At 37.4% G+C, this 26,379-nt stretch overlaps 1 protein-coding gene across 1 annotated transcript in view; it reads left to right on the forward strand.

Moving 5' to 3' along the window:
- LOC129577212 (protein O-mannosyl-transferase Tmtc3) overlaps positions 1-21,217 on the forward strand; it is a 48,545-nt gene extending 27,328 nt beyond the window's left edge. Inside the window, exons 5-12 of the mRNA XM_055463857.1 lie at positions 4,622-4,727; positions 5,634-5,749; positions 8,549-8,730; positions 11,282-11,537; positions 12,844-13,602; positions 14,541-14,727; positions 15,020-15,300; positions 17,987-21,217. Coding sequence (XP_055319832.1) covers positions 4,622-4,727; positions 5,634-5,749; positions 8,549-8,730; positions 11,282-11,537; positions 12,844-13,602; positions 14,541-14,727; positions 15,020-15,300; positions 17,987-18,727 — 2,628 coding nt within the window. The 3' untranslated portion in view covers positions 18,728-21,217. The remainder of the gene's footprint in view (positions 1-4,621; positions 4,728-5,633; positions 5,750-8,548; positions 8,731-11,281; positions 11,538-12,843; positions 13,603-14,540; positions 14,728-15,019; positions 15,301-17,986) is intronic.
- Positions 21,218-26,379: the final 5,162 nt, after the last annotated feature.

Raw genomic sequence — 26,379 nt, forward strand, 5'->3', positions numbered from 1 at the left:
CTCTCTCTCTCTCTCTCTCTCTCTCTCTCTCTCTCTCTCTCTCTCTCTCTCTCTCTCTCTCGCACAAAGTATTGCAGTAGATTCACACCGTTGCTGCAAGAGCATTACCACTAGCGACACCTTGTGACACCGATAGTAAAATCCTGTGTGTTACAATGTATTTTTCAACACATTACAATCGGTGCCACCAGGATCGCCTGTGGTATATTGCTGTTGCAGCAACCTTGTGAGTAGATTTGAATTGAAAGCGGAATAAAACCTTAATTTTACTTCAATTTACGATTTATCTAAGCTCGCATGCATTCCCAACAGTTTCAACTGTTCATGTTCTTCGACGGCGGCGGCACCATTTGCTTCGTGGTTGTTTTTTGTTTTTTGTATCTTTTTTCTTCTTCGATTTTCGGAACGGGAGGATTTTCGTGCTGGAAAACCAAAACAGATATGAGCAGAGTCGGAGCAAGAATCTACGGCATCTTTGGCAAAATCAATGTATGGCTGCCCTTTTTTTGCCCGAAGAAATCGAGCTTTTCGTACGCAAACGATCCGGCACTTAACGATGTACATGTACAGAGACAGAGAGCGCTAGAGCGAGTGTGTCGCGTGTACGTATGCCGCATAGCATGTGCAATGTACAACATATCAGATTTACGAAACTTTAACCTTTCACATCATACAAACATAACTTTCTATGAAAGAATCCATGGATTGCAGTTTTTCTTCTGGCTCTCCCAGCGTCGATTGCCTGTTTTGTTTTCATTCGTTCGTATTTTGCCAACGAAGGACTTTTCGGTTCTTGTTTTCCCTGGATGTGTACGTGTTTGAGTTCTCTCTATTTCTTCTTTCAGAGCAAAAGGCTCTCTCTCTCTCTCTCATTCATATCGACGCTCTTCGCTATGCTTCTGTTTAATTTGTTGGCTATAAAAATTTCGGGGATATGAAAAGAAAAGAACAAGTGTTTTGCCCGTTTTTTGTATGTGTGTGTGTGTGCTGAGCTCTGGCGCTAGATCTCTTGCTTCCCTCAGCATAAGAATATGGACCATGATTTATACCAGTTGTTTGTCTTACTTTTTGAAGTAATGCGATGCGTGCACACTTCGCAAACATTTACAGACACACGCTGCTACAGATTACGGCATACAAAGTATAATAGAGCTAGGGGCTTCACGCCAATTTACATATTTAGAATAAAAATTCATCGTTTAAATTTTTTTATGTTTCAACAAATTAAACGAATTTGTAAGCATAATTTCAATTTGGCTTAATATTTTGAATCCGCTAGCACTATAACAGTCAACGCCATCTGTATGCGTTGCGGGCGCAATGTATTTGTCTATGTTTGACACTTAGTTTCGAACCAATTCTTAGCAAAGATAAAAACAAACAAAATACAGTTGCTATGAGGCTAGCTGTCAGCAGAATCACAGAATCGCCATTATCTGCTATATTATTGAAATGTCAAAATTTTCAACAAAATTAGCAAAAACGTTCGTTATCGTATAAGGTGAATATGAATAATAATACTGAATAATACCGCGTTCGGGTAATAATAAATTTGTTTTGGAATTTTAGTAGATTTCATTAGATTCGAATAATAAAAATACATTTTTGGTGCATAAATTTTGGCGTGAGGCCCCTAGTAATAGAGCTCGTTGAATATGAACGATAACACACATACACATACACATAAAAATACAGAAAAAGGCGATCCAGCGGTGACGGCGATGAAAAAAGAATGAATATCGCGCGCGCAACGGAATCCAACAAAACAAATAACAGATGATTATGTGTAAACGTAAACTCTCTCTAGATACATAAATTCGGTAGCTTTCCTTCAATTACACTTTAGCGCACGCAAAACGTTCTCTCCCGTGTTTAAACTGCTTTGTGCACCATGAGCTGGGGCTGGATGAGTGAGAGCGTGCCATTTGCACAAAATATTTGGTTATAATTTAAATTGGAATGGGATACAATGAAGAGCAATGAATGCGTAAGTGAAGGAAAGCGGCGACGACGACGACGACCACGATGACGATGACGACGACGGTGGAAAAGAGTGAGAAAAACTTTGCTGAAATTTTGATATAGCCCCATGCACATACATTTTGCCAGTTTTCGTGTTTGGTTCGCACTGTGCGCCCACACCATATGATATCCCTACACATTTCCACAATTCACACAATAAGAGCGAGAGAGAGAGAGAGAGCACAAAGAGCCGCATAGCATGTGCAATATCGTTTCGGCCAAACTTTTGTTTTATTGATGGAGTGAAAAATACACTTGGGGTGAACAGCAGTATCACCGCACCACGCCAACTGGCTGCCAAACGGCAACAATTGAAAATTTTACCGCAATAATTCAATACGATGAAATGAAAATTTGAAACATGCAATGGGAATGGTGTGTGTGTGTGTTGAAGGTAATTTAGATTTATTTCAACGATGGAACCGTATGCTAACAAGAACAAAAACCGCGAGAATAACGGCCAACATGAATATACATATTGTACAGAAAAAGAGCAAAGCAAATGGCCAAATTATTTCACGCCAGATGATCATTTAGGAAGGGCTGAGAGTCGTCGCAAGAATGGAGTCTTGCAGATTCTCCGGCAATTATTTCTGAAAAATGGATTACCTTTCACTCATCGCACGCAAATATTCACATTGGCCTCCACAATAAATATATAAGTTCCTTCTGCTGTGCCATTGTCACACACACACACTGTCTCATTCTCACACTCCTGCGCTGATCATATTTACCAGCGTGTCTTGGTGTCTACCATTTAAGGGCTGTGGTGTGTCTGTTGAAAAAGCATTCACATTTTTCGACGAAACTGCTACGAAATTCCCCATTGTTTACACACTGTCAACTCAAATTTGAATAATAAAAGCCATTTCCGTGCTCAATTTCGGCTTTTTCATTCTCTCAAACACATACACATCCGTATACATACAGCAAAACTATTTGACAAAATAAATCTCGGTTCGTTATCTTTAAGAGAATATGAAAATAAAGTTTTTTTTTCTTCTGTACAAACATTTTTGAATGTTATGTATGTGGCATAGTATACTTTTTCTCTCTCGAGCCAATCTCCCATTTTTCGCTGGTTATATTTGTCGGTCTGAACTTTCATTTAACGTCATAGTTTTCCTCTATTATCTTCCGTTCGTGCATATTTTGAATACAATATTTTCCGTTTTTAGTTCCTTTGGCCGCTGCTCACATTTGGTGCGGTGCATTTTTTATAAGAATCAAAGTGAGTGAGTGAGTCGCGAGCGCGAAAAAAGAAGTAACAACGAGTGGAGAGAAGTAAAACGAACTGAGAAAAGAAGAAGAAGGAAGGCTAAACAAACAAAAAACAAGACAACAAAAATAGCAGCAGAAGCAATAATAAGTATACAAAAACCGTGAACGTTGAATGTCATATGGCGGAGAGATAGCGATGAAATGGAAATGATTTCGGTTTGCTACCAAGACATTGCATATACTTTAGCTGTACAAGCGAATGGATATGCGGGGCAAAGAATTTGTCAACCAGCTCATAAGAAATGACAACGAACGAAGACAGTGCACGAATAGAAAAAAAAAATGACAATCGTTTCAGCGAAACGACGAACGAAAAAAATGAAATTGACGAATAAAAAATGAGGGACGCTTTTGCTCAGCAACAAAAGATATCAAGTGCAATCGGTTGTTGTGTTATGTGTTTGAAAGCCATAGTCCGTCTGTTGTGTGCCGTGCCGCAGATGACTCAAAATGATGACAACTGCATTTTTCTTACAATGCATTAATGTTTATTTGCAATTTAGCAGCCGTTTTCTCTGCTACTCTCACTCTCTCTCTCCATATCATTCTCTGTCCGTGGCTCTATATCTCGGTAAAAGCACAGTCGTCATCGCAACGATGACACCGATGGCTGCGTTCAAAGTGATTTTACTTGTATTTCCATGAGTGGTGTTTATCATTGCTCTGACACTGGTATATTGTGTGTGTGTGTGTGTTGTATTTGCTATTCGAACGGCACCTAGCGCAAAAATGTTTACGACGATGATTAGAAGCGATGCTAAAAGTGTCCATAATTCGTTTAGTTGCTTGACTGGTTATGTGCAACCTTAATGCTGCATATGTACAGTGTGAATGGAAGGGAATTGTTTTGCTTCGATCCTTCTCAGTGTTGATTTTGGCCATTCACTCTCTCTTTCTCTATATCTCAAACACACACACACACACATAAACGAAGAGAGAGAAGAAGGGGATAAAAAATGGCACTGAAGAAAAGTCTTGCAATGAAAACAAATGGAATGGAGCACATTGCTTGGAGCACCATTTCGTACGACCATTTTTCATTTTGTCGTTGTGGAAATGCGATGCTTTTATGTGACAATGCATTTGGTGTGCTTGGGTCGTTTCTCTCTTTCTTTTCAGTTTTTTTTTCATCGTCGACGTCGTCATCTCCTTCTTTTTTTCCTATCCTCATTTCTTTGGCGCAATTTGTTTTGTCTCATCGTACTCGGTCAAAGTGTCGCATATTCTATGTTATGGATTTAACTGTGAATACAATATCAAAATTATTAAATGTGCGTATGTGTGTACTAAATCTTTTTCTTTCTTCTATATTCAACAGGTAACAGGTGTCGTTGGTCGAGCTGAAACATTGTCGTCCGTATTTTTTCTACTTGCATTTATATTTTACGTAAAATCAACACTAGAAAAAAAGAGCAAGCTAACCGGTGAGTATACGCTAGCATAACAATTTAATTCACGTCCATAACTCCTACATATTTTGCTCGCCCGCTTCAATTTACCCAATGTTTTTTCTCAACGAAAAAAAAACACACAACCTTACTCCCACTCACACACATAACCTGTGTGTGAATGTGTCATTTTACCGTATTTAAGTGCCGCACTCCTGGATCTATTTTCTGCTTTATTTATCTTCTCCGCATCCATTTTCTCGCTTAGTTTGTCCAAAGTGAACGAGTAACAGCGAATCTTTCAGTCTCTATCTCCTTCTCTCTCTCTCTCTCTCTCTCTCTGGGTGTGTCGGTCACTTTTTTTCTCTGTCTCTCTCTTTCTCTTTCTCTCGCTTTCTCGACAAGTTCGCAAGCAAAGTGTGAACGATAACGTTACACAAAAAATACATCTAGGTGACTCTCTTGCATTTTTCATTTGATTTGTCCAAAATCTTTATTCACTGATCTGGCTTTGTTTTGGGTAGGAATTCGTGCGCCAGCCGTCGAACTTTTTCAAACTTTAATCCAATCAAAACCGTAAAAAAAGAATGCTATCGACAAATAATGATTTTAAGCTTTTCACCCTCTATTCTCCGTCCCTCACCTCAATCCTCTCACATCGCGTTGGACGAAGCATTGTTCGTTGTCGGCATTTTTTTTACTTGTACCCATCCCTCTGGCGCTTCGTTTTTATTGAAGTCTCAATGGCAAGTGCGTTTGTTTCCTTTTTTTGTATACATTTTCCCATTCCATAGTAAAATCTCATATTTAGACTTGATTGTAACGATGGTTTTTTTCTCTCTTCTCTTCCCTTCTTTTCTAATCTATTTTTATATACACAAACATAAAAATAACAACATTTTTTTTACCTGTACATCAACGCCGGTGTTTGTGGTTCTATAGGATGGAAATATCTGGCAATTTCAATGATTTCGGTAGCAACGGCTATGCTGTGCAAAGAACAGGGGATTACAGTCACGGCTATTTGTGCTGTTTATGAAATATTTGTTATACAAAAGGTAAGTCTTTTTTACTCTCCCTCTCTCTCTCTCTCTCTCTCTCTCTCTCTCTCTCTCTCTTTTTGCTCTTTTGTCTAACTCCGATTCAACTCAAAAAGAAGAATCATAATGAATAAGTGCAAAAAGTCGAAGGAGGTAGAGAGAAGAAAAATCGTAAAGCTTTCCACAATCGCACACTCTTTTCTCTGTGAATTGATAAAATAAGAAGATGGAAAAAAAGAGTAGCATGAGCATCAGCAGCCAAACGAAGAATGTTGGTGAGAAACTAGAGACACACACACCGTCGTCCATGCATTTGTTTGTACACAATTTTTCCCATGGCAAGCAAGTGTGAATGGGTCTGACGTCTTGCATTATTCGCCTCATTCTGAAAAATGGAAAAGTTTTGTTGAAAGTTTTCGCACTTAGCCGGTGTGTTTTGTGGATAAGATCATAAAATCTCGATTCGAAGCGCACAAAACGGAAAGAATGGCAAAGTGCTGAAAATACCAAGATAGTGAGAGACAAACGTGAGAAGAAAAACAAGACCGCAGAGCTTCGCTTCGCTCTGCGTTCTTCAGTTTTTAGTGACTTAATCCATTTTGTTGTTTCACAACAAACTATTTTTTGGCGCACTACATGAAATGTATTTCATCAAAGTAACTTTGAAGTAATATATTTATTTGCAAAATGAATTACAAGATCTTGGTTTAATTTCTTTTTTGAAATATACTGCCTTTGGTTTAAATTAAATAAATAATATGAGCATAGAATCTAAAATCACTTTAATTCTGTTCAAGACTCAGAAAATATTATACGAAAAATTAATGTAATTTTTAAACAACATTTGATAATAAAAATTTGATGGGCGCTTTGAGATATTATGCACCTATTTGTCGTTACTGCTACTGTTTTGTTTCAACACTCAAAAAGTATCTAGGAAAAAAAAGCAGATTAGTAGCTCTACATTTCATGTAGTGCTAAAAATGCACACTAAAACTCAGCAAAAGAAAAACGACGATGGTGGCCCTTGATTGAATTCGTACAATGTAGAATTAGTGGATTTCCACGTTCACTTAATTTATTCACGCTCATGTGTTGAAATTAAATGCAAACTTTGAGAATGAAAGAGTTCAAAGGAAGAACGAGAACGACGGAGTAGCAACAGCAAAAATGCGCAACGTTAAGACAAAGTCCGAGGCAAAACAAAGTGCTTTTAAAATGGTGTGATGGTTGTTCTTAGACGATTTGATTTCCGCCAAGGTTCGCTTAAGAAAATGAATGAAAAACAAACGAAAAATATTCTCATCGTACACTGAAGCTTGCCACTGCTGCTATTGCTACTGCTACTCTTACTGCTACTATCGCTGCTCGCACTCACCGAATCCCAATAGAAAAATGTACGAAGAATGGCACCAATTTGGATTCAAGTGTTAATATAAAGTTGAAAGCCCACCCCGAATACCATAAACTAAGAACCGCGCACCACCAAATATATGGATCGCCAAAAATGCACCGACAACCGCTTGAAAGATCAAATTGAATCGAGTGAGTCTCCCACTTTTTCCCCTTTTTCCTCGATGGAAAAACGAAAAACCTCAACGTCATATACTAGAATGTGCGATTCATTATTACTTTGCAAACATTCAAGTAGGTTTTTGTGTGTGTATATGCTGTTTCTTTTTCATTGCCAGTTTGGCCCATGCCATGCCATGCCATGCCATGCCATGCCATCAACATATCCATGCTGGATATATCCACTTCTCCGGCTAATTCACCATTCCCCACATCATGTTCGGACGGATATGAATGCATGTGGTTTTCATGTTTTTCAAATAGATAGAAAACTAATTCACTCAACTTGCTCAAAACTTTTACGGCAAATGCTTTTTATTCGGGAGTCAATGTCAATGCCTTCCATTATCTCGATAAATGGGATAGTTCCCTGTTCATATACAACCGTTTGTAATCCTGGTCAGTTGCCACCAATTGTGGCTTGGTTTCCATCAAACAAAATCAAATGTTCCCGTCGATTCGTTCCGGTTTACAGAGAATTCGGTTAATACCAATCTACTCAAAGGTATTAAAACTAAAAACCTGAATTTGTTCCAGTCATTTTTAATCGTAGAAATATTTTTCTCTTGGTCTCTTTTGTCTGGTGGCACAAAATCCAGAAAGACAAGTTACACGAAAAGTGAACAATTAAAATGATGCAGTTTGAAAAGTTTGATGGTAATCCATTTATCGAGAGCGCCTTTTGAATTAATTACATTTTCCAATCAATTTGAGATCCAGTTTCTTTGATCAGTTAGAAAAAAAAAATAATCTGCACTTTAAACTGGTTTAAAAAAGAAATGAAAAAGCGACGACTAACAGACACAATGGAGGAATGAGTGAAAATGAGAAATTATTTCAACTCACTTGCACTTACTAAACGATCGTTTCTCTTCATACTCGAATGCAATGCGGTGTTCTTAGTGATGCAAAGTGGTAATTTTCCAGCATTTCTAATGGGAAATAAATGATGGCTCGAGTAATTAAATGACGATATTTTTACCGTTGCGCTCAAAATGCTATTCATCCAATTTAGTTCAAAGCAAGAATTTCAGTAGTGTTTATTTTGTACTTAATTTGTTTATATGTTATTAACATTTTTCCATTTTCTCTCTCTCTCTCTCTCTCTCTCTCTCTCTCTCTCTACCTTTTTCCTGCTGATGTTGGTGCTCCGGAACTGAATCAACTCTTGAATGGTGCTCATCAACTTTGTGTACACCTCAACCGCTTTTGTGTCGGCTGATGCAAATGTTTGCCTGCAAACAGATCTCAATTCGAAATATTGTGCATTGTCTGCGTTGCATCGTTAGTGGAAAAAGTTTTATATTGCCATCTGGTACTTGGACATCGGATACAAAGAAGCGCTTATGCGTGCTTTTCCTAACGACGATAGGACTATTATTTGCACGTTTCAAAGTAATGGGTTCGCAGTTACCGGTCTTTACAAGGTACGTATAAATATGTATATGTGTAGTATATGGATATTATTATAATTAGAAGGATTTTACAATTTCAAAGCTGATTCCATTTGCAAAGAGAATTTCAATGAAATAGCAACACACACACACACGAAAAAACACTGTTATCCTAAAGGTGGTGATGGTGGTTTTGAGTGTGTTACAAAATCACCATACTGAAACAAGGTTCATGGTGAAAATATATTATTCGATTGAAACAGCATGAATGGAGTAGAGTATTCGGATAAAGTGAAGGGTTGGGATTCGTGAAACTACAGCAAGTCAAAGTTACAATCCTGAACTCATTGTTGACACCATGTGAAACATGTAGCACAAAACTAAATACACATACATATATACTAAGAGGAATAAGTTTCGTAATCCCAAAGCAAATTTCAATAATTTAGCATATATTTTCTGCACGCGCTTTTCCACCGTTGAAAACAATGTGAGCACTATTTTCCGTTTATTTTATATATTTTATACATCTCCCATCTTTTATATATGTGTGCTGTGGCACACAAAATGAAAACTTTTCCGACTCTTTTTCACCCGTGAAGCTCAGCATGAATTTTTTTCAGGTCGTTTTTACTTCTCACAATAGTTCTCTTACTCGCAACCATTGAACAAAATGGAAATCATTTTAACGCCACAAAAACAATTCGTGAGCTTATGCGTAGGGAAAAAGTCCAATCTATTGAGAATATATCAAATGAAAATGGGGTTGAAATCGAATGAATGGTTGTGATTAAAAATCACAGTGGTAAGGTTTGATTGGAAATTTGTTTATCGAATTGTAGCTCATTTTGATTATCTCGTCACCATTACTTGAGGGCGATACAAAACAAGCGTCCAATCCGATTACAACTGTTTTATTAATGAATCGCATTGAAGTTTTGATGTCGCAACACACAGAGCTGTGTGTTGGTGCTGTTGGTACACGTATTTATGCTGGTGCTGGTGCTGCAGTCGCGTATCTAATTATGTAATAATGTCATTGCGAATCCAATTTGCAAGTGTATGTCATTGTAAATCTACCAGCTTTTTGTAGATTAAGTAGTCGCATCCAATACCGACAGAAAATTCCATTAGTCTCATTGCACAACCGTATACGTTGTTGCTCATGCTCATGCTTATAGCATGCTCTTGCTCATCTTCTCTCTCTCTCTCTCTCTCTCCCTCTCTCTCTCTCTCTAGCATTTTGTAGATAAAATGCCGAAAACGGAGAATGAAAGAAAACGAAAATGAAAAATGTATTCTATTTCACAAAAAGAAGGATCGCACGAAAATGAATTAAATCGGTTGTGAATAGGGTAGCCCAGAGAAAGAGAAAAAGACAGAAAGATAGCGGGAGGAAGGGTGAGATTGTGAGGAATGAATTACGTTTTGCGAAGAAATCGTCCATTGGACACGTATAAATGACATTTTGTGAAATGTAGACATCCGAAAAGCCAGCGCAAAAGAGAGCAAATAAATCGAAAACTTAGCCCGGTGTATGCTCGCTATATGTTCAGCACAATAACACACACACATACACACACAAGTGCTACACACACGATGATACGTTCCAGCTCGATCGAAAACACAACGAGAGAGACAGGAAGCAACTCATAATGTCAAAAGAATAACTTTTGAGCTCATGAATAGTACATTTTCTACGATTTCCACTGTCGGAGTGAATGAGAGTGCGCGCGAGCCACGGGGTGAGTGAAAAAGAGGAAGTAGTACAGGAGAGCAAGAGGAAGAGTTAGACGAAACTAAACATTTTTCGGTGTTGCTCACCATCATTCGGCGGAATGAATTTTACACCAGAGAATACAAACGGTTTTTCCTAGAAAAATCGAAATTTTATTTACGATTTTCCAAAACTCAGACACTGCGCTTTAATCGGATGTGTGCTAAGCACGAAAACTTTTCGCACAGTCAAGTCGTGCGATTATCTTGCTCGCACTCGTCGAGTTATATGTGTGTGTGTGTATCGCTGAGTCAGTGTGACTATATTCACATTTGGTGTGTGGCTCTGTGTATATTCGTTTTAACACTTTTTCTCTCACACTCTTGCTCTCTCATCATTCGGTGTTACGTCTGCATTTGCACATGCCAAAAAGAATGAACCGGAGCTAAAGAACAAACTGGCGTAAAAAAAGAAGAAGAGCAGCAGTAGCAACAACAAAAAAACATAACACAAAAAGAAGAAAAAGGCAAAGTATTTTTCTTTTTCATATGCGATCGAATGTGATGACGATGATTTATGTGCACGATTTTGAGGCGAACTTTTCCATTGTTCGGAAATTTATATGTATTTTTGCAAATCGTTTTTCATTATGTCATGTCAAGTGTCCGGCAACGGGTTCGGTTTTGAATATCTTTTCTTTTGTTGTGTGTGATTTTGAGCTGCTTTTTTCTGCATACACTCACTTCCGGTTCAACCACTCATGGTGTCTTTGTTTTGTTCCACATTTGGAAATTTATGTGTGTTTTCTCTCTCTCTCTCTCTCTGACAATTTTTCACCATTTTTTCTTTTATTTCTGTTTTGCATAGATTCGATAATCCAGCATCGGTGGCACCTAGTCCAACGCGTCAATTAACCTACAATTATTTAACATCGGTGAATTTTTGGCTGCTGTTGTTTCCATGCGATTTGTGCTGTGATTGGACAATGGGAACAGTGCCTTTGGTCGAAGCATTTTTCGATGCACGCAATTTGGCCACACTGGCAACATACTCACTGTTGATCGCATTACTTTGGGTGGCATTCAACACGGATAATCAACAGAGATCGGCCGCTATCATCATGGTGAGTAAATGAGATATATGTTACAAATTTTGGCATAATTTGAAAACGAACCAACACACAACCAAACACGTACACGAAATCAAATATAACATTTGTTCAGTGCTCCCCGTTCTTCGCGAATGTGCCACACCAAGAGGGAGACAATAAAAAAAAACGGGCGGCTCAAAGCTCACCAAAAACAAAACAAATTCCTTCAAACCAGCAAAGAGCTATGTAGTCAATTTTTGTGTAATGGTCACTTGAATCAACATTTCATTCCGTTCTGTTTCGTTGCGTTTATCCTTTTTCGGTGGTAGTCGTTTTATGTCATTTTTCATTCTGTTTTTGCATTGAAAAGTGCCTTGCCATTTTTGTCGTCACTGCCGTTCTTGCTGCTGCTCTATGTATCTGAAAGTAAGCGAGGACCAATTTCGTCGGGCAAAAATTATTTCGAGCAGTATAAAAATGTGTATATATGCGTGTGGAAGCCAAATGAAAATTTCCACGTATTCATTTTGTGTTCTGTCGTGTGTTCGCTATCTTTCTCTTTTCTATTTTTGCCTGTGCGACAAATTTCATGTCCGCTTTGGGATCAGAGCGACGCGACGCGCTGCTTCAAAACTGGCAAGTGCATTTGAGAGATTTCCCTATGCATATACAACAAACAAGACGATTATTTGTTGTGTGTGCAGCTAGCGCGCGCTCACTCGCTCGTATGTTCACCACCACGACGACGTAGTCGAAAAACCGACAATGGCACAAGTTGGCGCACATCCGTCCAGACTTTTTCCCATTGATTTCGGAAAATTCGAAATAAAACAACTTATCATTTTAAACTCGACATTTGTTTCCCCCTTTTGCGACATTCCTTCTTTCTTTTTTTCCCATCGCATGTCTTTCGAGAGCCATCCGAGAGACAAACGAAAAAAAAACAATATATATTTATTGCGATTGTTGCTCTTTTATATGTGCCATTTCGTTTGCAATTTCAGCGTGTATATGTATGTACGTATGTGTGTGTGTGTGCGTGTGTTCGTTTGTCGTTTGCTCATTCTGCTGGTTTGCCCATTTCCATTTGTGCATCTAATTTCATCCGGAGCCACGACATACCGAACTAAATGCAAGCGCTGGAACAAAAACCAAACAAATAGATACAGACACACGAACAAAAAAGTGGATAGTAAAGAAAACCCAAAGCGAATGGCATTCGAATCAATATTTGAATGTCAAATAAATCTAAATCGAAATGTACTCATTCGAAATCCGTTGATTTCGTTCTATCTCTCATTCTCTCGGTTTTTTTTCTATCTCTTTCTCCTACACACAGGGCACTGCATTCATGGTGATACCATTCATACCAGCATCGAATTTATTTTTTCCCGTTGGTTTTGTGATTGCTGAACGTGTACTGTACATGCCATCGATGGGCTTTTGCATCCTGATCGCGTACGGTTTTCACGTGCTCCATGAAAAGCACCATCAAAATCGAAAGTTGATCTGGTTATTTATGTGCATCTTGATTGGATCTCATGCCATTAAAACATATCATCGTAATTGGGATTGGAAGACTGAGTATACGATATTTATGTCTGGTTTGCGTGTCAATCAGCGCAATGCAAAACTCTTTAACAACGTTGGCCATGCGCTCGAAGGTGATGGCAATTATGCGGATGCGTTAAAATACTTTTTGGCTGCTGTACAAGTGCAACCGGACGATGTTGGTGCGCACATAAATGTTGGCCGCACCTACAATCATCTCAAACGATTCCAACAGGCGGAAGAGGCATTTTTACGTGCAAAATCGTTGCTACCAAAAGCGAAACCAGGTGAAACGTATCAGGCACGCATCGCCCCAAATCATTTGCATGTATTTTTGAATCTCGCCAATTTGATATCGAAAAATCATACACGGCTGGAGGAGGCTGATTTATTGTATCGACAAGCGATTAGCATGCGATCGGATTACACACAGGCATACATAAATCGTGGCGATATTCTGATCAAATTGAACCGCACCAAAGACGCACAGGAAGTGTACGAACGAGCGCTGCTCTATGACAGCACTAATCCGGATATTTATTATAATGTAAGTATTCGCTCAAACATTAACCGTTTTCGTTCTCCCTCCCCTTCTCTAGCTATGCCGTGTGGTTTTTTCTTTCTGTACCGCGTATATATGCATCCCATTCCCGCTTGTTGTGCGGACGCGCGCGCTCCAACCCGCTCATCGTTGGCTCATCTTTGTTCGCGCAAAACCGATTCCAAACTGGTTTACAATATCCATGAATTTCACGCGCACCCTGCTCAAGAGCCAGTGTAAACATTGCCATTTTCACTTAAATACATGTGCTCGTACATTATGTCCCCATACATTATGTATGAAATGTATGTGTTATGCGTGCAAATGAGCCAATGAAAATTGCTGGCACAACGGAAAAATGCCAACGAAAAATAACGTTTACCCGCTGTATCCCATTTCCAATTCACTCAATCCACTCATTCCCCTTTGCCACGGGGCACTTGTGTTCAACTCTTCCCTTCCTCTCCCGCTGCCTCTCTCTCTCTCCCTTCCTCATTTGTGTGTATGTTGACTTTGCGCCTCGTTTGTCGAGCGCAACTAAATCTTGCAATTTCGTAGGCAGCAGCAAAGCATCTTTAGGAAGGAGGAAGAAGTGATAGAAAGAAAATTGCATGAGAACACTTTAAGAGCTGTTAAAAAGCGCGCAACCATTTGAAGTCGATGAACGTTCACGTATTCCTACAATCTCTCACAAATGACACCAAAATGAGATAAAATGAATCATTACATCATATCAAATATTCATTAAAATATTAACCATTTGTCTTGTACTTCCCGATACACAATTTGCCACCGCCGCCGCTGCCTTTGAACGATACACCGTCAAGTATAATACTCAACCATCGCTAATGTGTTTGTTTGTTTTTTTCTCTTGTCACTTTTTTTCCAACGTTTTAAAAATTCGCTGCCGCCGCCTCTGTCATCGTCATGTTGCTATTTTGCAGCTGGGTGTTGTATTGTTGGAACAGGGTAAAGCCTCACAAGCGCTTGCCTATTTGGATAAAGCATTGGAAATTGACCCCGAACATGGCCAAGCATTGCTCAATTCAGCGATTTTGCTGCAAGAATTCGGACGGCCCGAACTTCGATCAATTGCACGCGAACGCTTACTTAAGCTGCTCGTAATGGACGGTAAGTAGATTTTTGCAGCGCACACTATATATTCATTCCATTTATATTCAAATATGAATACAGTCACAGAATACATAGAGCACACCATATTTAGCAAATTGTGTGCATAGTTCGAAGAAAACACTGCAAGAAAAAAGAGTAGATTGCTTAATCTCAAACGTTAATATTTATATTTAATTTTCATTTTGATATCTTTCTCGCTTTTCTCTTCGTGCTGCGTTCCAAAAATTGTGTGTGTATGTGTTATACATAAAACGCGCGTCCATTTCGTTCGCTTATTATTTGCGAACAGACAAAAACGAGCGTGTGCACTTTAACATGGGCATGCTGGCCATGGACGATAAAAACATTGAAGAAGCAGAGAATTGGTTTCGGCGTTCCGTGCATTTGAAACACGATTTCCGGAGCGCCCTATTCAATTTGGCATTGCTGCTGGCCGACGATCAACGACCACTCGAAGCCGCCTCGTTTCTCAATCAACTCGTCAAATACCATCCGGATCACACGAAAGGCTTGATTCTACTGGGGGACATTTACATCAACCATGTTAAAGACTTGGATGCCGCCGAAAATGTAATTATAAACAATAATGAAATAGTTTCCTTTTCGTTCATTTATTCGTTTTTTTGTTTTTCTCCTCTTCTCATTGTATTTGTACAGTAGTTGTAGCCAATTGAATTATTTTTTTTTTTTTGTTATTCTTGTTCCTTTGGTTTCTGTATATATTTTCGTCGGTCTTTAATTTATTAACCCTCTAATGCATATATTTTATACAGAGCTGGGAATTTTTTTCCATGCTTATTTTACCTCATAAGCACTTAAAAAAATATTCATAATCTGGTATAATGCTGGAATTATCAATAAATCGCAAAAATCAAAATGGTCTTATAAGTACAGTCATGCATTTACGACCAATATGGAAATTGCGAAGTATATGAACAAACCGAATTTGCATAGCTGTACTTATAAGAACAGCTTGCAAATTGAGTGATGTTGACATCGGAATTCGTGAATATCATTTTTTCTGGATTATTTGTGATAAAAATAGGTTAAAATAAAATGAAAATAAAATTCCACACTAAACCAAGCACACAAAATATCAAACAAAAAGAAATCCAAATTGCATGGCTGTACTTATAAGAACAGTATGCAAATTGACGGACAAATGTTGCACAATTGTAAAAAATCATTGAACTTGAATTGAATTTGGTTAAAAACACTCCAAATAAGCAGAAAAAAAATTCCTGAGGTCAACAAAATAATTTTATTCGATTTAATCACGTTTCAAAAACAGGACACGAAACGAAAATAATTTATTTTTACGGAAACGTCGTTTTCTTGTACAAATGTTGTCATAACTTGACACTGGTTGACCGCACACAAAATTTTTATGAGAAAGAAATGTGCGCTAGTGTTCTCCAACGAAAACTGTCATACATTATTTTGTGACATAATCAATGATTCGCATTATAGAAAGGTTTAAATGAACCAACCTTATAAGTTCACGTATGCACTAGAGGGTTAATGTAAAGTTTTGCAGTTTCTTTGTTTTGCTTTGGTGTTTCTTTTTCTGTGTGTGTGTGTGTGTTTGTGTGCTATAATACTCTGTTGCTGTTGCTTTAAAATTCATTTCGGGCGAACTACAATTTTGTTGGATTTGCGGCATGGGTTTGGCTTTGGCTTGGCACAACGAAAATAAAACAGGACGCAGAGAGACAGAGAGAACGGGAGAAAATGAGTTGAGAAAAATATAAACCATAGGCTTTGTTGTTCTCATCAGCTTGACTTGTCTTGGCATTAGCTCAAAACAATTTGATGTCATAAAAATAAACAGGCTAAACTTAGCGTCCAAATCCAAAACAATGACGTTTTGCGCTCAAAAATGCCAAGCCGAATAATTTATTTTTGTTGGCTAGGTTGAAAATGATACACACAAACACACACACACACACTCAGACATTTTGCAGTAGATAGAGTGATACACACAGACACGCAGCATTTGATGATGCAAGAAGAAAAAGTAGCGACCGCTGCAAAATTGCACACAGAATAATGATTGTGGGCGAGCAAGCGAGCGCGCACGCACACTTTCGCTGGCTCACAACGTTTAAATCAGGGTTTTGCCGCACGTCAAATGAATGCAGCGTAATGAATAAATAGAAATTGTGATAAAAGAAAATGAATTCATTAAACAGTTTTAATTGAATTAGCTGTTGAGTGAATGGTGGACGAGCAAGGGAACGAACGAATGAACGAATGAACGAACAAGATACATGTAATATACATTGTAATAGTACATAGTACACAGTGGTCAAAAGCGTGATGGTTATTTTTTCCTCTGTCCTGTTCTCGGTACACCCAGCACAGAAAATTGTTTCGTTCATTGTTTTCTTTTCCCTTGCGTAATTCGATGTTTCATTTTTGATAAAGAGTTTCACTTCTTTTCTTAACTTCAGCCGCGTGCTGAAAATGATAGCGAATTGCCATTTGTTTTTTTTTTTTCACTCGAAAATTTTAGTGAAATAAATTGTGTACATAAATATTCGGTCAGACGATGACTTTCACAGTTTTTCTCACGTCACAAAATGAATGTAAAGAATGTAAATGATTGAATGTTAGCTGACAAAAGCAACAGCATTAAATCCATGCATGTCATTTTGAAAATCCGTATAATTATGGCCATTCTTTGTTTCGCTCATTCCGTTCGTTGGTTCGTTTCATGGAAGAAAAGTGGCTATGAAACGAAATGAATGGGGTAAAATGGCTTCATCGCTGCAATTTTTCCATATATGTAGCAAGCAACACGGCGTGTTCAAACCTTTCGCCGTATTATTCGGACCAATTATATCGTTCATGGAAAGTTATTTTTCCGGACAGGAGGTGGAGGAAGGGGATTTCGAAAATTGCCACACACGAAAATTACTTCACGCCATCATCGTAATAAATGTGGCAATAAATTCAATGGAAATCCGTTTTTAAAATATCCCAAGACACATAATTCTATGGTCCAAATGCATGTTATTGTTGTCGTGCTTTTTTTCTATTCCTCTGTCTGGTGTCTGGTGCAAAATAGCTGCTGTATTTTTCACTTTGATGCCGAATAAGTAAACTAATCCGATATGTTTTTTTTCTCTCTCTTTTCCGTTTCCATTTCCATACATCCAATACGCGGTTGCCATTCGATTCTCGCAAACGAAACGTCTACTCAAACACACACACACAAACCCTGACAAAACAACAACACACGCTGCATACACAGTGCTACAAACGCATTCTCCAAATCGATCCGTTAAACATTCAGGGATTGCATAATTTATGTGTCGTTTATGTGGAACGTGGAAAATTAACGCAGGCACTCGATTGTCTACAGCACGCCCATAAATTGGCACCACAAGAGGATTACATATTGAAACATTTGAAAATCGTTCAACAGCGTTTGGCTAATTTGAAACAGTCACCGGGTATGCATCATCAAAAGACGATTGCCTTTGCCAAATACGATCCAAAGGATTTTGGTGGTGCGGCTACCGATAACGGTTTTACGGGCGGTGCGGGTAATCAGCGTGAAGCGATGATGATGCCAACAAAAAGTTCCGAAACAACGACGACGACGACGACGACGACAACAACAACTGGTAGCAGCAGTAGCGGTAGTAGTAGCAGCAGTATTGGCAACAGTGACACGACATCGACGGTGCGGCAAACATTAACAACACCAACAACAACACCAAATACCGAACCGAGAGCAACCACCGTCACAAAACCAAAAGCTTCGGCAACGAGTCGAGCAGCTCGAATTTCTAGCGAAAATCAAAAATTGCCTGATGACAGTACAATTTCGTTGGATGCGAAACATCTCATCAATAAAAACGATCAGAAAATTAATAAAAATCATCATCGATATCGCAATCAACAGCAGCAACAACAGCAGTTCATTCCAGATAACTCACTACCGATGTTTGTTCACGATTCAGACGATCCATCATCAGGTACGTCATAGTATCAAAAATTGTTTTTATTGAAATTGAACATGAAATGAATGCCGAAAACGAATATATACACACCCACACACAAATACTCACCATCCATGCACATGGAATGGGCTAATGGCAGAGACAAAAAAATAGAATATGTATTAAATGGATAGAAATAACAACAACCGATGAAAAAAAAAAACAAAAACCAACAACAACCCAGTGGAACACTTTTATTAAATGTGCATCGAGTGAGAGAGAATGAGAGATGTGTGTTTTACGCGTACATGTGTTGTGAATGTATATGTTGTATGTTTATATGCAGCTAATTAAAAACATTCCTCATCCCCTCATGCATGCAACTATAACACGGTCTGACTGAAGCGTCAGATGGAAAATCATTTATTAATCTAGCAAAATTTAATTGAAAACTGGCCAATGCCACACACCATTTGAGATGAGATTGAAAAAAAAAAAACAAACAAATACACACAATACCAACTAACAACCATAACAACAACAAAAAGAGATGAATCTCGTTTTTTTCTACACAACCGCTTGTTTGTTAAAATATCAACCACGAAAGTTCTATTGGTTATAAATTAATTGTTTGAAAAGACAAACAGAAGGAGAAATCGAGTTGACACAAAAAAAAGGTTAAACGAAATCCTTTGCTAAATGAAAAAAAAAAAGAAAATCGAAATATTGAAAACAAAAAAAAAAACCAACTCGTTATTACGTTTTATTTTGTATATTTTGTACGGATCTAAATTTAGTGTAAACAATAATGAAAATATATGTATATGGTAAAATGAGATAGAAGTGAAACAATAGGTTGGAGAATATGTTGAACCAAATCGGAAAACCGCATTCATAAAATGTATCACATTTTGCAGTGATTGAACGTGTGAGCCAAAACGCACGCGGCATATTTTTAAATCTCGTGCAGTCCCACAAAGCTGCACATAACGCATACACACACAGACTCATGTGGGATTACAATAATTTTTTTACTGAACCAAACAGACAACAAACAAAAACTAACACACACAAAAAAAAACTGAGCAACATTTATCAATTAAAACAGTACACTGATCACAAGCATTGACTTAACTAAATTCCGAAGCTTCTCTCGCGCCGACCCAAAACGACCGCTTGAAATGTGTACGTGTGTGTTTTTTTTTAGGCAAATGCAAACGTTAGAAATGTGGAACTCACTATCCCATACAACACAAAGAAAAATAGAAACAAAACAAAAGAGAGAAGGAATAAATATTTTTATAGATAATGTGAATAAAGAAAATACGAGTGACAAAACAAAAATAAAAACTATGCTAAGTTGAATGGGTTGATGATGGGTCGTGTGTGTGTGGATGCGCGATGCACACTTTTTTTTAGCATCCATGCTTGTGACAGTTTGCAACAACAACAACAACATTCATTGAAATATGTATGTGACGCGCGATAGTTTACAGTGATAAGTCGGTAATAATAAGCACAATATTTTTATTTGTCTACAATATATTGGAATAACTCTATCGATCATCATTTTGTATATCATTTTATCTCAATCACTTTTGACCTCCTTACCCACCCTCCCATACGTTGTGTCTCTCTGTAATTTCCGTTCGTTTCGTTTTTTTCTTCTTCTTCGTTTCTTTGTAAATGTGAATATCCCTCGTAATATGTTGTCTAGCTTTTTTGGCATAAATCGTAATGAAATAACAAAAAATAAACACTTAGAACAAACAAAGAAAAAAAAACAAACACATACAAACTCACAAACCCACACCACACTCAATGAAAATATCAATATAAATGTTTGAAGCGTTTTAAGATAAGTTTTCATTTGAAATGTTCGGCGGTACAAACCACAAAACAAAACAAAAACCGTTGAAATGCTTCGCAAATGGATATGTCTACACATACGATTTATTTTAATTTATAAGATGTGAATGAAAGTGAGAAAAGACAACAACAAACCTAAACATTAAATTTTCAGAGGATGTCAACGGATGATAGAAGAAAATGAAAGAAAAGTATGCATATATTTAAACATGATATATGATTATATATTACTACAATAATAATAAACAACTATTATTATTATATGTCTTAATGTAATTGTAATGTGATGAAAGCTTTAAAAGACTGTTTTCTGTAATTAAATTAAACAAATAAACAAGAAAAGAAAATGAAGTGAAAAAAATTCGCAAGAACAACAACAAAATAAGAAAGATAAATCGAAACTGAGTGTAAATCGAGAAAAATCCGAATACAAAAATATGATGATGTTTAGTCTAGAAGCGAAACAGATGATGTATGAATCCAATTCCAAAAAAAAAAACACTCACACTCACTACAGAAAAACACAAAAACCTCTATGATAAGTTGAAATACGTGTGTATCGATTGGATCCATGGCTATCCAATCAAATGAAACCCTGATGTCATAAAAATACAACAACAACTCCCGAGATATAAAATGTAAAATAAACGCCCGAATACCAAGAAAAAAAAATGTCCATCGATTTTTATTTAGTCGGTTTCGTTTTCCTTAGAAAATCGCTTTTCTCCCGTTTATGGTAAGTACTCTTTTTACGAAATACCCATATTCTGACGAGCCTACCCTTTTCAACATGCCCAATCGATTTGAACAAAATTGAAAAACGTTTTTATCCAAACTATTATCATCATAACTCTCGGTGAAGTTTTATTGCCTATTGTTTGTTATCGTTGTTATAAATGATACTTTTTGTTTATTTATTCTCTTTCGCAAATGAATTCGATCTTCTTAGGAATTCAATTAAATAACTTCAATTTACTGAACAAATAGATATACAGCGAATAAACAGCAATTTATTAGGTTGCACACACATTTTGTCCGCATAAAATGTTTCATTCAATTTGTATGCGTATTCCATTGCAATGTTTATTCAATTTCAATTTAATTTTTTTGGTAAGATTTTGTATATTTTTGGTTTGAAATTGTCATATTTTGGTAAGGATTTGGCATTTGGTTTAGTACGAATTTGGTTGGTTTTTGGTATGTATTTTGTATTTTTTAGTATGAAATTAGTAATTATTTAGTAAGAAATTGTTAAAATTTTGGTATGAGTTTGTATATATTTAGTACGAATTTGTTACGTTTTAGTATGCTTTTGAAATAACCCGTTTGTAATTACCTTTAATGCATTCCATATTCCGTCGTTCATTTTCCGATAACCAAAGAGAAAAAAGACCAAGGTGTCTATACATATTTTCCACTCAACAGATGGACATTTTTCAGATTTTTTTTTTCAAATACTATTTGATAAGGCACTTAACCCATTTTTGACAACGCATTGAACAAGGATAATCTATACCTATATCTCGACCCAGAGATGGGTAAGCATGACAAACATACTCATACAGCAAATATTTTAGATTATCTCTTTTTCAAATAATCGACACTTTTAGGCCTATGTTTACCGGGTCCTAGTGAGGTTTACACACAACTTCGATTTCTGGGCTACTTACCAACGTTTGGAAAAACAAATACACATTTTTCGATACACGGGCAAAATTACACTGACGGAAAAAGTGTCACATTGGCATTGCAAAATGGCAAAACTTGAGAAAAAAAAATTAAAAATGAGGAAAACTTTATTAAAACTAAACAACAATCGATGAAAATATAAACTCGAACGCTCGTGAGGACGCAATGAATAAATGCGAGTGAAACACACATTCAAACTGGTATTCATATTTATGTAAGTACTATCGAACGAAACTAGCTTGAATACTGTTTTAAGAAAAAAAAACCGTTGAACTTTCACTGTGCTCTGTTATTATCACTAGAAATGGCATTAATCGCTCGTATATTCTATAAAGGTAATTGAATCGGCTGTAATTTGTTACAGTTTTCATCAAGCTTTGTTGTCTGGTTAGGCAATTTGCACCGATCCTGAGCAATGAGCACAACATTTATAGCTTTGGTATTTGAAAACATCAATTCATTGTTTTTTTGCTAACAAATTAGCATGGGTGAACCTAAAATCGTACAAAACAACCCAAAAATCGTACTAAAAAAATCGAATTTCGATGAAATTACTGGTTCATATACCAATACGTTTACCGGCGTGGTTTATTGCAAAAATGTAGAGTTGTTACATAGTTAGCTAACCATAGTTCATAAGCTGAAGCATAATTGCTGAAATTTAGATAAATTTTGGCATCCTTTGCTCTTGTAAATTTCATTTCAACACAGATGGACTCACGTGCTCAATAGTAATAATATTTCATGAATATGTAATATCTTGTTGACAACATGTCTCGTTCGTGTCGCTGAAAAATGTAAATGGAATCGAAATGAGTGAAAATAAATCAATTTTCATTCGTTTTCGCCACCGTTCAAAGGGAAAAAATCGCTCCTTGGGCGAATATTTGTGGGAGCTTTTTTGGGACGAAGAAGAAGAAGAAGAAGATGAAGAAAGAAATCCGAAAAGCATTGTAACACTTGTGACTGTCACATTATGCTTTCAATTGAGCGATCGCAACTGCAGACAATAAAAATAGTGCATAAACAGTGACAAATGTTGTTTCTTCTTGCCACTACGGCATGTACACGTTGTGTGTGCATGTATCGAGTCACGTACATTGGATATGTATTAAGTGTATTTGCGTCCGGAGTGAAATGCATTTGCAGGCTGCTGTGAGCATCGTTGTCGTCGTCACCGTTATACAACGACAAGACCTTTAATTTTCTCTCTCACTTCGTGCTTTTTTCATCGTTGTCGTCGTCGACGTTGTTGCTGTTGTCGTTGCGATTTTCAATTTGATTCAATGATGTTGGAGCTGGGTAGCTTCCACATCGATTAAACTATATGTATTCATGAGTATGCCATCCAAAACGACACGCTTGAATATTCTGTCGTATCTCTCTGGTTGGGCTGGGATGTATGCTGTTATTTCTTCTCTATTTTTCGCTTCCTCTTCTGTCTCTCCATCATTGCTCGGCTGATCTGCATAGTGCTGCACATTTGTTTGTATTGGGAATGGCTAATTGAATTGACATAACAGCGCGCATGTAAAAATTCTTACTTATTACGTGTTTCCAATGCGAACCGAAATGATGAAGCATCCAAGTAATGCAATTGCTAGCTGAAATCAACTTGCATGAGATTACATTCTTCGCTTGGAATACAGCCGCCGACGCCACCACCATTGCCACCGTCAGACAGCCAGCCAACCAACGTTCATTTCAGCTCTTCCATTCTCTCTCTCTCTCCTTCGCTCGAATGAGTCTAGTTTTGTGCAGAACTTGCTGTATGCGTTATGCAAGGTTTCTTCTTCATCGTCATCACTCTCTATCTCTCTCTCAATGTGAGTGTGTCGTTTTTTGCTTCTGTTTCTCGGTCCCACGCTATATGCGAGATTTTCTTCTGAGCAGACAAAGTCAGACAGTGTCACGTCCCAACTTAAACGTATTCACCCGGATGGTGAGCTCAAGCCATTTGTATTCCTCTTCTATTTCACTGCCTTTTTAATGCATTATTTACTACATTTAGGACCGAAATATCTTGAAAGAAGAGGCCACGTAGTAATAACGACTCTCTCTGTGTGTGCGCGCTCTTTTGTGCTTTGCAACAGACGTTTCGCATTCATTTTCGCATGCGAATGTGTTGTTATGCGTGAAATGTTCACCATATTTTTTTCCCCTTTTGGTAGTTTTTCTTTTATTTTCGCACATTTTTCAAGTAGTTTTACCGGATATTGTACCGACAGTTCTTGAACACATACATAGAGATTTTTATGAAATCACCGGGTTTATTTTGGACGAAAATTACATTGCAGACAACGAAAGCTCAAAAATAGATCAATTGTATATTGTGAGCATTATAAAATGTTCAAATGTACCGTTCCAATCAGAATATTTAGACAACTGATTGTCAGCTCGACAATCCCCGTGTAAGCTCATCATTTTCCGCAGCAAATTTCACTTCCATTTCAAAAATGCAGAAAAAATCCAATGATTCAAATCAACATATTTACTGACGCCGACGATTTTTGAAATAGAAGAAAAAAATGCATTCATTGGATTCTACGATGTGTCCTTTTTCGAGGCATTCTATTCTTTTCCTCTTTCGCGTATAGTATCATTTATCAAGGGAAGAGTCCTTGTAGAAAAAAAAGAGCCGTGAGTCAGCTGCCAAGTGTGATAATTAAATATTCAGTAAAAATGTGTGCAGTTTTTTCTATTCCTTCTTTGTTGGATGATAACATCACCGTATATTCTACCAGCAACGATTCATACGGTCGATTTGCTCACTATATGTAGAAACGTTTACACCAAATTCTTTCCTATAAATCAACTATCATTTGCTAACAAGTCAATGTGAGGATTTTGTTTGAAGTGAAAATGAATGGTTGTGTCGTTTGTTCATGAGTGACATTATGTTTGTTCAGCCATTAATGTGAGTGTGTGTGGGTATTGAGCTCGAAGCGAATTGTCAACAAAGCTGACAAAGTTGCAATTATGTTTTTCCTGAAGTTGATTAAAGAGCTGCTTGCTGCTTGTGATGCTGGCTATACACACACAAAATGTTCATTAATTAAATTTATAGACAATAAGTTGATTATCGTACCGTTCCAATAGAATTAATTCGAATTCGATCAAGTAAATTGTGAGGCGATGAATTGGATGTACTGTACGAAGAAAAGCGGCGCACTGAGGATGTGAAAAATGTGAATATCCAGCCGTTGGTGGTATACCAACTTTTTCTTTATAAGAACATATGCACGAAAAATTTCAATAAGATTCATTTTGGGGTAACTTCATAAAATTGGTTAATAAAAGAATGAAACGGAGAAGAAAGAGACGGAGAGAGAGAGAGAGAGAGTGATTAGACAGAGTGGAAAAGAGTGAGAAAGAGCGCATCAACACACACATACACATAGTAAAATAGGTTTGGTTCAATTCACCAGATCTATTGTTTGCGTGGCGAGGAAGCATTAGTTCATTGGTGTGCACAATCCAGTGATGAGCGAGTGTTTCCAAACGATAACGCATTTTCCATTCGTGTTGACTTTTGTGTTTGATTGACAATATACTATATACACAGACACACACACTCACATGATACAATGGCAAAACGACAGGCGACACACAGAGAAAGAAAGAGTGAGAGGGACACACACACGGTAGTAAGTTAATGTGCAAAGCCTATCATCATTTTCAAAAGCAATGAACTACCCTGAATGAACGCCGTTCATTGTCTGGTATCTTTCGTATGCGATATTTGACACATGGCCATGTGTTTTGATTGATTCCAAATGACAGCGTACAATCAACATTTTATACTCGAAACATTGAAATGCCGTATCAACCAATCGTCGTCTGGCTGCAGAACCATTTTTGATCGATTATTAATAAATGTGAGAGTGTATGAAATGAGAACCATTTCTTCTACGTGTGGCTACCCGACTGGATTATCACAGTGACAGTGAGTATGTACAGACGTTTTGTGTCGCGCCGGGGCTTTGTTTTCGAATACACCGAAGCGACTAAAGTTAACGAACACAATGGAACAATAAGCGGAAAATTAATTATTTCAAGTCGGCGGGGTGGATCTTCGTTGTCGGTTTCGTGATGATAATAAAAATGAGTGTTTATTGTGATTGGAATATGATGATTTGAC

This window comes from Sitodiplosis mosellana, unplaced genomic scaffold (genome assembly GCF_009176505.1).
Source record: "Sitodiplosis mosellana isolate CC-2019 unplaced genomic scaffold, AAFC_SMos_1.0 Smas_scaffold_6197, whole genome shotgun sequence".
NCBI classification, from domain to species: domain Eukaryota; kingdom Metazoa; phylum Arthropoda; class Insecta; order Diptera; family Cecidomyiidae; genus Sitodiplosis; species Sitodiplosis mosellana.